At 35.3% G+C, this 12713-nt stretch overlaps 1 protein-coding gene across 3 annotated transcripts in view; it reads right to left on the bottom strand.

Moving 5' to 3' along the window:
* HLTF (helicase like transcription factor) overlaps positions 1-12713 on the bottom strand; it is a 33898-nt gene that overhangs the window by 910 nt on the left and 20275 nt on the right. For 2 of the 3 annotated variants that reach the window (XM_058187594.1, XM_058187596.1), the window contains 10 exons: positions 11636-11774; positions 10197-10332; positions 9703-9882; positions 8483-8607; positions 8037-8209; positions 6227-6346; positions 4304-4416; positions 3906-4086; positions 1887-1967; positions 897-1658 (listed from right to left, as the gene is read on the bottom strand). In XM_058187594.1, coding sequence (XP_058043577.1) covers positions 1518-1658; positions 1887-1967; positions 3906-4086; positions 4304-4416; positions 6227-6346; positions 8037-8209; positions 8483-8607; positions 9703-9882; positions 10197-10332; positions 11636-11774 — 1389 coding nt within the window. In that variant the 3' untranslated portion in view covers positions 897-1517. Of the gene's footprint in view, positions 1-896; positions 1659-1886; positions 1968-3905; positions 4087-4303; positions 4417-6226; positions 6347-8036; positions 8210-8482; positions 8608-9702; positions 9883-10196; positions 10333-11635; positions 11775-12713 lie in introns of those variants that run through there. The other variant, XM_058187595.1, reaches the window with a different exon arrangement.

Raw genomic sequence — 12713 nt, forward strand, 5'->3', positions numbered from 1 at the left:
CTAATCAAAGACACTGACTAAAGATGGAATTGCTGTTTTCTTTTATTTTAGAAAATTTATATTGCTGCCTGCTCACACATGGCGATTCAAGGCGGCTTACATGGATATAAAAAACACAGAAAAAAAACAAGAAAAATAAAATAAATTAGTAAAATAACACCCAACAACAAACTTTCATACAAACTAATGGGCTCTATCCCGCTCTAGGTTCCCCAGGGTCCACTGACAGAACCATGTCTTCAGCGCCTTTCAAGAGTGTTAGAGTGGACGGTCTAATGTGTGGGGGAATGATGTTTCAGAGAGAGGGAGTCACCATTGAGAAGGCCCTTCTAGGTCCCGCCAGATGTATCTCTCTAGCAGATGAGACCCGCAACATTCCTTACTTCCCCGCTCTAATTAGTCGGGTAATGTGACTGGCAAGAGACAGACCTCAAATATCACTTTTACTAATTTTTACTATTTTGGGGGGGGGGGGGAAGTATCCAGCACAGATGTTAAGGTTAAAGGAATATAGTGCATTACTTTTCTTTTTTTTTAAGAGACGGAAACATTGATGTAGTCCAAGTATATGAAAATGGGCATTCCAGGGAGAATGAGTTAAATGCCCATTTAGTCGAGTCACTGCAATTGGTGTCCATAGACAGCCCTTTTCTCCTTGGAAATTTTGTACACCAGCTGTGATTTTGAAGTGCCAGACTTTTCAAATGTGTGGAGAAAATCCAGAGATAGAAGAAAACTTGTCTTACAACATTAATTCTATGCACATGAATGGTGGCATGCAGGGAATATTAAATCTTCCTGAATTCTAGTAAAGTCTCACCAATTTCAAAAGCCTAAATAACCCTAAACTCTAGCACACCAGAAATAACAAAAAATATCTAGTCAGCAGCTCAAAGTCTTGATAAAATTTTTATTTGCCTAGAAATCAAACTAGAAATACACAATATTTTACATTACTATTGATAGCAGGAAAACAGTTCAAATGATTCCTTATTTTTCAATAAACACAAACTAAATGCAGACATAAAGTTTACATGCCTGATATGTTATGTAACTCAGTGTTCAGTTAAACACATTCTGAACCCTATTTCAGATGCTTCTAACTTGGAAAACATGGAGCAAAACTGACAGGAACGCCAACTCCAGTGTGCAAAACTTCAGAAGTTACAAGTTAACTTGCAGCAGTTGTAGATATAATCCAAGCAAAAAAAAAAAAATCAACTCAGGTGTTTACATAAAAAAAAATCAAAAACATCATTTGACAATATACTGTATGCATTCAACTCTAATGAAGGTTTGCTCTTAATATAGAAACTGAACATTTAGACTTGAGTTTACTACACTAAAGTTTGTTACTACTCTGGACCATTTGCCCAATATGAGTATATATATGATTCCTCATTTTCTGTTTGCAAAAATACCTTGCAATTATTAGAAAGATTATTTTTCAGTATTAAGTTGTCTGAACATATAACATCAACTTACTTTTAAAGCTGAATTTGTTCCAATATTTTAAATTACATATCCATCAGAGTCCTGATTTCATTCAGTTTTGTTTCACCAGTAGGTTTTTTGGTTCCAAAGGCTCCAGCTGCAAGTTCTCGCTTCTTCTTCTGGATCTTAAGCATATTTTCTTCCACAGAATTCTTTATGATGAACTAGAACAATGTTTTAAAAAAGGTGTAAAGCAAAACAAAAAATAGCTACCACTATAAAGCTACTTATCTCAAAGCACTTGAAAAAAAAATATAAAATATAGATGTATTATCCTACAAAGTAGCAAGTAAAAAATTATAGAACTTACTAAAAAATATATAATAATTTGTTTTCAAAAGAGCAAACATTATTTTTGGAGGTGCAGATTGTTAAAATAATGATCAGCTCACCTTGGTGATGATAACATCCTGTTTCTGCCCAAGTCTATGACATCTGTCAAAGCACTGGTCCTCCGCAGCAGGATTCCAAGCCTAAGTTGTACACAAAGAAATATTTATTCATATCTAAAGTTCCACAGTACTTACTTGGCCCTGACAAACAGAATTTACTACACTTACACTTGATGAACGTATCTTTTCTTTTATGTACATTGAGAGCATATGCACCAAGACAAATTCCTTGTGTGTCCAATCACACTTGGCCAATAAATTCTATTCTATTCTATTATTTTAGAGTAACGTTAGGAACTTTTATATTTAAAATTACAACTTTAATAATAAAACCTAACATAAACTAACAAGAAAAAGGCACAGAAAAGAAATAATATAACAAAAAAGAAATTACTATATATAAATAACTTCCCCCTTCATCACAATAAGTATAAACAATTTCAATAAGCTACCGTCACCTCTTAAAATACATCAAATGATCTCTTCTTCCCATATCTCGTCTCTTAGCCACAAACAAAGCCTTAAAGTCTCAAAGTTTATTCCTGAGAGTAAAACTCTTGGGATTTACCGGACGGTTATCAGAGATGATAACATATCTAATTTATCCCTGGTCAAATAAACCATACTATATTCCTTTCTTTTTAACAATCTTGATGTTTAATCTCTTCAAATAATGTCTTAAAATTTGATTCTTTATTGGTGTGTGTGTGTGTGTGTGTGTGTGTGTGTCTTTTCTCAAAAAAATTATTCAAGATTTTAATGAGCCTCTTTTGTAAATCCAATATAGGAAAATTATCCTCATGTCACTCTGTTTGTTCTTTCTATATTCTTTTCAATTATTAACGGATCAGCCAATTTCTTTCATATGTTCAGTATTGCATTTTTCCCTATGGTTATGATTTTAAATCTAGGTTCAGATAAATTTCAGTTTTGTCAGGCAGAATTTCTTCCATAAGATATAAGAAGAAATAAGATAAGACAGACACTCTTAAAATTAAATTGTTGATCCAATATATCCAAATGATAAAAAATTTTGTTCATTCTGAATTTAAGTGTTCTTCTCCTTTAATTGTAACCTTTCATTCATCTGGTTCCCTCTACTGTCCAACCTCCAAAGTCCCATCCTATCATTAAAAAAAAAATAATTCAAAATAGTTTCGTAATTCCAAAAAGTTTGTTTCAAATCCATCTGGACCTTTAATCCATTTTTCACTTTCTAAAATTGAAGTTCTAATCACCCTTTTGCTATTTATCCCACACAGGTTTTAAGTCGTTAACCTTATATTTAAAGCTTCTTTATGTATTGAGGGAAACTCCCCAGATCTTTTCAGACTTGTCAATCCAAAGGTTCTTAATAGCTAAAAAGAAGTTCATAAGCAATTTCCAAAAGTGATTAGAAAAGGAAGCATGTGAAACCAATGTCCTTTTAAAAGTGCCAACCATGGTTTCACCTCATCTCCTTGTCCTGGTCAAAACCACCAGGACTCTTTGTTTCGCTGTCTCCTCATAAGAAGCAGCTATCTGGAGCACTAATGGGCCATCTCCTTGTCCAGAAATGAATTCTGAAAAGACAGTCTATTTGTAGGTTTCATTCTGCTGTCATTGTTGGTTGCACTTCTAGACTTTTAGCCATTTCTTCCCCAGAAACTTTTTTTTAAATAGTTGTATATGCTTTTTTATGTTTCATAGATAAAACACAATGCCTATTCTTCTGTATATTACATCTTCTTACATTTCAATTCCAAGTAATTAACATTATTGGGTGGTGGGTGCTGCAAACATTCCGTTTCAAAAGATGTACTAATCAGAGAATTAACATGATAAACACACATATATTATATAGATAATAATTCAGGTTTTAATCCTAACACAGCCAAACTGATTAAAAAGTTGCTCCCTCCTCCCCAATACTAGAAGTAGAGTAGCCTGCAAAGAATTTCCTCATTCCTGTTTAAGTGTCTAAATAGGTTGTATAGAATATTAAATGTCAGACTCATTGAGCAGGGAGTTTATACTTACAGGATCCATTAAAAATACCCGGGAAGCTGCTGTCAGATTCAAACCAACTCCACCTGCTTTCAATGACAACAACATTATAGTTGGGGACCCAGTTTCATTGTTTTGGAACTGCTGAATTGCTTCTACTCTTTGTTTCTGGTTCATAGACCCATCAAAACGGACGAAGTCAAATCCAGATTCCCTGAGAAATAAGAGCAGTATATTATAAAAAAAGTCGATTTATATTCTGATCCTTGGAATGAAGTTTTCATTTTAAAGTTTTTTTCTAAATCACATTTTATTATTATTAAAATACACATGCTGCCCAACTGCCAGTGACTCTGGGCAAGGTTTTTTTTAAAAAAATTAAAAACTAAATTATTTTTGGATAATTTTATTAAAGAACACATCTTACTTACTTCAGGGGAGTTTCTATTACAGACAGAAATTTTGTGAACTGTGAAACAACTAAACTCTTAATAGCTGGATTTTGTTTTCTTAGCTCAATCAAAGCATGCATCAATGCATTGACCTGAAAGACAAAATAATTCTTTTTAATTTTTAAAATACTTTCTCTTTTTTCTGGATTTTTCATTACACATGAAGTCCATGCACATCTTCTGTCTTATTTACCAGCCTAATGTGACTTCATTTTCTACATCCAAATATCCTTGTAACTTAAGCAAATAACAGAAAATTAGATTTTCTGAAACGATATGAAGTCTGGAGAAAAAGATTTCTTTTATGGAAAGTTATAATTCAGAGATCTAAATTCTTAAATCTGAGAAACAATGGATTCATATGTTAGTGCTGCATAGAATGGTTTTTGAAAAGTAATAATCATGTTACAGAATCAGGCAACTTTACATATGGATTTTTATGCAAATGTCTTATAAAAGTTGGAAGGTGCTGTTTAATTCAAAAATCCAACTCCTCCCCTTAAGAGAAATACATGCAGACAAGCCAGTGCAAATCCTTGAAAGTTTTCATAGCATTTTTTAAGGAATACTGCAGTTTTTATATCATGGTTGAAGTTAAGGAAGACTGAACACTCAAAAAATAATTACCAGCATTCCAATATGACATATGCTACCTACTTACCATTATCTTCCCAGTACCTTCCCTCCCTCCTCTGAATTGTTGCCATACCAAATATCTTAACACACCTCTCACTCTCCCACCCTCTCCATATCTTCCTAGTATCTTTCCTCCTCTTCCCCCTCTCCCCATCTAAACGACTGTTACAAATGTCTATGGTGTTTTTCTCATTCTTATACTCACCTGCTGAACCACTGTCTGAAACAGCTACATTTTGATCAAATCATATTAAACATGTTTTCTTTTGAGTATGACCTATTCTAAACAATCTGTTGCAAATCATGATTAATCATTAATTGACAGATCATTGATTGTCTCTTTTGAATTTTAACTAAATTTAAGTCAAGAGAACCCAGATATTGAAATTCTAGAGTCAGACTGCTGCAACTAAAAACAAGTTCACAACCGTAATACCAGCATAGTAAAGTAACAACAAGGCAAAGGCAGGAAATTGAATGCATGCCAACAACCTTTGTGCCACACTGAATAGCAACTTGCTTATGCAGCAGAGTTCTACTGCGTCCATTTGGAACTGTTTATGGTCACTGAGGAAGATTAAGTTAGCATTTTTTTTGAAATTATATCTACAAGATTGACAGTTTAAATTTGCTCCAATATTGAAAGGTTCCTCCCCCATGGCTTAGGGCCGGGTTACTTACGGGACCACCTACTGCTACCGATTGCCTCCCACCGACCCGTGCGCTCTCACAGAGAGGGACTCCTCAGGGTGCCGTCTGCCAAGCAATGTCGGCTGGCGGCCCCCAGGGGAAGGGCCTTCTCTGTGGGGGCTCCCACCCTCTGGAACGAACTTTCCCCAGGACTCCGTCAACTGCCTGACCTTCGGACCTTTCGCTGCGAGTTGAAGACTTACCTATTTATTTGCGCAGGACTGGCATAGAAATTTTTAGAAGCTTTTAATATTTTGATGTAAATTTTATGGGGTTTTTATGGTTTTAAATAGTTTTAATTTTGGCCTGATATTCAATAAGTTTTTTAATTATTGTTTTATTGTGTACATAATTATTGTTTTATTTTGGCTGTGAACCGCCCTGAGTCCTTCGGGAGAAGGGCGGTATAAAAATCTAATAAATCTAAATCTAAATCTAATCTAAATCTAAATCATTGTAAATGGTCCCCAGCTGCTTCTTTATGTACTATTTGAAATGCAATAGTTTGATGTACTTCAGCACACTTTTTGTGAAACAGACATACACACACACATATAAATAAAATGTAGAATTTACCTTTGAACTAGATGTCCATTGCTGTTTAGTATTTTTTTCATCGTGCGTTTCTTCCAAATGGCATTCTATTAAATGTTCTGATGAAACTTGCTCTCTACAAAGAGGACATTTTGCACATCCCTGAAAAACAAAACTATTTATTGTAAAAATGCACACAATTGGAAGCAATTATTACGTTTAAAAATTGATTTTATTTCTTTAAAAAATTTAACATATAATTTGCCCCAAAGGATACATAATTAAGTTGAAAAACTAATTTTATCTGGAATTAATGTTATCATGCTGAAACAAACTTAGAATAATAGTAAAAAAATGTGGCATTCATTGCTATTTTTTCAACCTACCACTCTCCAAAAAAATCCTTAATGCTTCCAGTATAAGCTAAAACACAGACACAAAAATTAAAATATAAAAAAATGACTGCCCTCTTAAAAAGGTTTAGAACAATATTAATTAAATACATAAAATTTTGAGACATATTGGGCCTGAAAAAATTACCCTTGCTTTAGGGCAGGGGTGTCAAACTGAAGGTTAAATCTGGCCACTGGGGCCGGCCTGGAAATAGCAAAGGACCAGCCTGCAGTGCCTCCCGTTTTCAGCCTGGATGGCCTTCTGCAACACTCTTGCCAGCCAAAACATAACCTAAATTGATAACTCAAAAGAATTATCAATCCAGCCCTCGAAGAAATCCAGTTTGACACCCCTGCTTTAGGGTATGAAAAGCCTGTATCTATAATCTCTATAATAACATGTATATCCTATTAGGACACTCTTCTAGGTGTAGTTAAGTGGGTAACAAGATGGAGGATTTACCTATTTTTCCTTCCTTTGCTCACCCCACCCCCACTCTATATTAAGGGATATTTTTTGCAGGGAGGAATTTCTATGGCTAGATTACCCTGCATGATACAGAACCCTGATCTTCCTTATTACATACACAGGAAAACTTCCTAAGGGTCGGCAACAGAATTGTGAAGCACAGTCTCAATCTTTCTCTTTGTCTGTTTTATGACTGCAATTAATATCTACATATAGCCAGTTTCAAATAATGCCCCCCCCAAAAAAAAATGTAAGTAAAAATATGTATTAATATTAAACAGAGTAGAGTAGACCCAATATGTATTTGTGCTGCTTTGGGAGACAATTATTCCAAGAGATTATATGAACTTTTAACCTAAAGTATAGAGATATAACAACCTTATTTTCCCCCAAGAAAGTTTAGCTGACTGGCAAGATATAGTTGCATTGCTTTAGAATGGATTCATGCAGAAGCTTAGTACTAGATCTAATAACATTTTTTTTCAAATTCTCATGTAATTGATGAGCTGTACAGACAAGTATGTTTCAAATAGTTTATAATTAAAGCTGTCGATAAATCATCTAAATAACATCTAAAAACGTGATACTTCATTAGTTAACTTGTATAACTACATATAAAAATGACAAAAAATGATTCTAGAAACATTAAGTTCAGTGTGAAAGTAGTGTATGACAGCAGTCCCCAATCTTTCTGGTTCCACAGACTGGCAATGGCAGAAGGGATAGTGTCACATGGGCAACCTAATCCTGTGCATGAACAGCTGAAGCTTCATGTGTTGCCCGCTGCTTGAGCGGCTCAGTTCTCAACAGTCCACAGACCAGCACTGCTTTGCAGACTGGGGGTTGGGGACCTCAGCCATAGGACCCCCCCAATGGAAAATATTCACATTAGTGTGAGCAGAAGATATTAAAAGAACAAAGTCTACTCATCTTAGACTAATGCACATCACTCTGAAATAATTTGTGCAGGTGACTGATGATGATAACTTGCCTTTTCTCTTTGGATGACTTCATAAATGCAGGTCTTACAGAACACATGGGCACAGTGTGTTATCATCGGAAAAGCCAGTGAATCCAAGCAAATAGCACATTCTTCATCTGATCCGGAGCTTAGAATAAACTTCATCTTCTGTATTAATGTATCACGGAATTCTTCAGAAGTACCTACACATTAAAAAGAAATACAACAGACAGAGCTTGTAAGCTATGTATATAATATGACTGTGCAATGCTTCAGATTCAATTTCAAAAAAAGATCTTTTGGAATTCAGTATTTGTCAGCAGTCTTATCTGATTCTCAAATCACAATGCTTCCTCTTCTGAACTGAAGCAATACACAGCCCTAATACATATGCAATTATAAAGTACCATTATTATATAAAAGCTAATTTTAAAAAATCAGATTAAATATCTACTGAATTGCTAAAATGTACTCACTTTCTAGAGAACTGGATTGAGAGATATTGGAACAGAGAGATGGGTGACAGCACAATTGTCTCAATCTGAGCAAAGCACCGAGAACATCTGCATAGTGGGCCAAAACACTTCCCTCAGTAAAATACCTAAAGAATAATTTTGATAGTAAAACAAACCTGTTATAATATAATTTTTTTCAAATTTTATTTACTGGATCAAAAATATTGCACTGGACAAGAATTTCACAAATTCTATTCCAATGCAATAATTTTGATCCAGTAAATCAAGCATTCTCATTTTTCCCCATTATATTCACATTAAAAAATGTTTGGCTTTATCTCTGAGTGCAATCTATGTCACTCTATTTAAATTGTGCTTCATTTTTTAGAATCCATTGTTTTATCTTTCATAATGGACACCACAGATAGCACATAATAGATGCATAACAATACATAATAGATCTTACAATTTTGCTTTGACATCCACCAACAAAACACATGGGCATATGCATACCATTTTTAGCAGGAAAAAAAGATTATAAAATTGAACCAATGAGTCACAGTTCATAAAGTATGCAATACAGATACTTCTTGACTGTAAAGTTCATTTAGTGACCGTTTTGACATTACAACAGCACTGAAAAGTGATTTATGGCTTTTTTCACACTTACAACCATTGCAACATCCTATTAAGAATTGCCTAGCTCAACGTGCTGTCACATTTAGAGAAAAGCCCACTTTGCATAAAATTACAGCTGTCCAACAACTGATTAGAATAAATGAATATTGCTATAATTTTCATAGTTTACTTTAATCTGATCATCATTTATTACAGTGGTGAAATCCAATTTTTTTTACTACCTGTTCTGTGGGCATGGCTTGGTGGGTGGGGTGTGGCTTGATGGGTGTGGCAGGGGAAGGATACTGCAAAATCCCCATTCCCTCCCTACTCCTGGGGAAAGGATATTGCAAAATCTCCATTCCCACCCTACTCTAGGACCCGCCAGTTGGTATTTGCTAGTTCTCCGAACTACTCAAAATTTCCGCTACCGATTCCCCAGAACCTGTCAGAACCTGCTGGATTTTACCCCTGATTTATTAGTCATATTACCAACGTTTCTCCAAAAATATTTCCTCTGATACAAATGGTATTCTTGATAAAATCCACCTTTATATAAATCAGAATTTAATATGGGTAATGGAATATATATTTTTTTCCATTTAACAGCTGGCAATATTTACCTGCTTATAGCAGCTTTAGTCTCATTTTTCACAGAATGATAGACGGCACGCTCTTCATCAGTAAGTGTAATATGCTGAATAAATACTTTACGTTCGGGGAGCTTCAAAACTGGCTTCCCATTAACTTTGCTTGTTTTAGTTCTTCGAAGAGTAATGCTCTTAATTAGAGATTGTAAACGCCTAGAAAAATATGGAAATATTTAAACAATATATAATTATCATATCATACAGAAAATATGGAAACATTCACAAAACAACCTATAATCATATATAAACATGAAAAGATTCACAAAACAATGTTATACACACAATTTGCAAAGCTAGCTCTTGTGCCCAATGTAAAGTTGCATATTTTCTAAATGTTATCGAAACCTGAAGATTTTAACACTTAGAAGTATTTTTAAAGAATATTTTAAATTCTACAAGTACTAATTTATAGATATATTGTGCTAATCTTTATAGAATATCTAGAATATATTAGATGCAGTTTATACTTAAGCCCTCTTTCATCTCCCATAGTGACAGGCCGCTGGATTGTTCTGTGCCACCACAATCTGTCTGTAAAAGGTTTCAACTTTAAGAAGGAAAGGAGAGACCACAAGTCCTTTAAAGAATTCTGAATAGGTGTGCCTAAAACAAGGAGAAAAAATATATATGCTGTGCATCATGCTTATTCAGTTTAGGTAAAACAAATCTCAAGGATTGTTTGGCAAAAAAGTATACATACACCACTCATCATTTAGTGACCAGGTACTGCGAGTGTAGCCTTCTTACTGAGGCTGCCTCACACTATTGTCTGATCCTTTCACCTATAGAGAAGGATACTTCCAAACAATTTCAAGAATAAATGGCCAAGTGGGCTTGGTGAGTGAGTGTGAGAATGAGGCCATCTGAACTGAGGCAGCTTTGCTTGCAATGCTGGGCTGGGTGGGCAGTGAGTGCTGCTGAAGCACAGCAACCTTACTTGCTCTGATGGGCTGGGTTGGTGATAAGACTTCTCAGGAACAACAGCTTTGTGTGAATTAGTGGGGCATTTGGGTGGTTGAAATTCAGGGGTGTGGGAGATAGGCAGGTGGGGAGAGTTGTAGCGCCCATGTGGTAATAAATGCAGGTGGGCTTCCAAGTGCCTGAAATTTTATCATGACTGTGGGGGCACTGTAACAGTCCTTACTTTGGACACTTGAACAAGTCCCTTTGTTCATTCCCATGTAATTTCAAATTGCTGAACAAATGTTCAAAAGTTGAGGACCACTTGCAGAAGACCAAATTGAACTTCTGCATCTTATCATCCCTCAGATTTGTATATACCACACTTTTCGGCATATAAAACACTCCAGACTATAAAACACACCGACCTTTTTTGGTGAGGAAAACAAGAAAAAGAAATCTGCCTCTGCCGCCCAGCAATTTTGCTTCGTTACAGCAAACAGCAAACAGTCTGCTTTACTTTCATTTTCAGCATAGCTTGATTAGCACAAGAAAAAAAACTCTGCTCCCAGCAGTTTACCTCCTTGCAGCAAGCAGCAGAGGTCCACGAAGCAATAGGCAATAGCAATGGCAGCAGCCTGAAACAGCTGAGGGACAGGAGGTTGATCCAACCTATAATCACTTGTGCTAATTAGGCTATGCTAAAGCTGAAAGCGGCTGTTTCGTCTTGCTGCTTGCTGCAAGAAGGTAAACTGCTGGGAGGCAGAGGCCAAAAGGTGGGGGCCAGTGGATGGGTGGGGCTACATTCAGTGTATAAGACACACCGAAATTTTCACTCCCTTTGGGGGTGGGGGAAAGTGATTCTTATACTCCGAAAAATATGGTATGTGTGGCACTTCAAATTCTCAGATGAGGACAATGAACAATGGTTAGGAGGATGCAGGATTCTGTTTAAACAGTCCCCAACCTGGTATATACTGCAGTATTGAATCTGCAGCATAAATACCTGTCAAGATCCATCTTCTTTCTGCATTCAGGTCTAGAACAGCTTTTGTCTGTTGAGCATTTGGATTTCGTATTGTATGACCTTCATCCAACACAACTCTCAGCCATTTTAATTTATGTAAAGGACTATTATCTCTGGTCTGGAAAAATACATATTAGCCATTTTAGTATTTGAAATAAATAAAATGTTGAACAAGCATTTTGGGGTGAGCTTTTTGTTGTTATTGCTGTTATTAAAACACACACAAAGATAATAAATATTTTTTGTTTTTAACAGCTTCATCAGAAGAGCATTTATGATTTTACAAAGTGGAAAAGGGAAAAATGTATTAACTATTTTGGTATCTGAACTACATAAAATGTTGAACAAGCATTTGGGGATGAGTCATCTTATTTAAAACACAAAGAGAAGGAACTTTGACAATTTTATCAGAAATGGAATAGGAGTCGTGTATGAATTAGGTGGCCATATAAATACATTTAATAAATACAATACAATACAAAATCAAATCAAATCAAATCTGGAATATTAAAAGTTCTTTTCACTGCTATAGAAACCATTCTCACAGCAAAGTATTAGCAGCTGGATTCATGTTTAGATTACCAGTTCTGTGCCATCCCTATTATTGTCAGTATCAGTAGACAGTAGCTGACCTTGTCTGGGCCCAAAGATTAAACAAGGTGAGGCCTGATTAAAACTTGACTGGGTAAACTCCAGGAATACATGAAAAAAGGCAGTGGCAAATCAATTCCATACTGTTCCCAGGAAGTCAGTGGGAATCAAGTTTTTTTAACAATTGTCAGTTCTACCAAGTTATCTTGAGCCTTTTAAAGGAGGTAGGATCAACCAGGCAATATTAGATGAAATCTGGCAGCCAAGCATCAACAGACCTATTAGAAAACTATAACCTCCTCCTTAATGTCAAACAACAACACATGAAGGATATGAAAAATAAAGTAGCACTATGAAACTAAAATAGCACTATAGTGATTTTAAAAAGTACGAAACTAAATTCAGCATGAGCAAAAGTCTAATTTATATGAATGTTACATTACTCCTTTCTTTTTTTCCTAAGGAA

This window comes from Ahaetulla prasina, chromosome 6 (assembly GCF_028640845.1).
Source record: "Ahaetulla prasina isolate Xishuangbanna chromosome 6, ASM2864084v1, whole genome shotgun sequence".
NCBI lineage: Eukaryota > Metazoa > Chordata > Lepidosauria > Squamata > Colubridae > Ahaetulla > Ahaetulla prasina.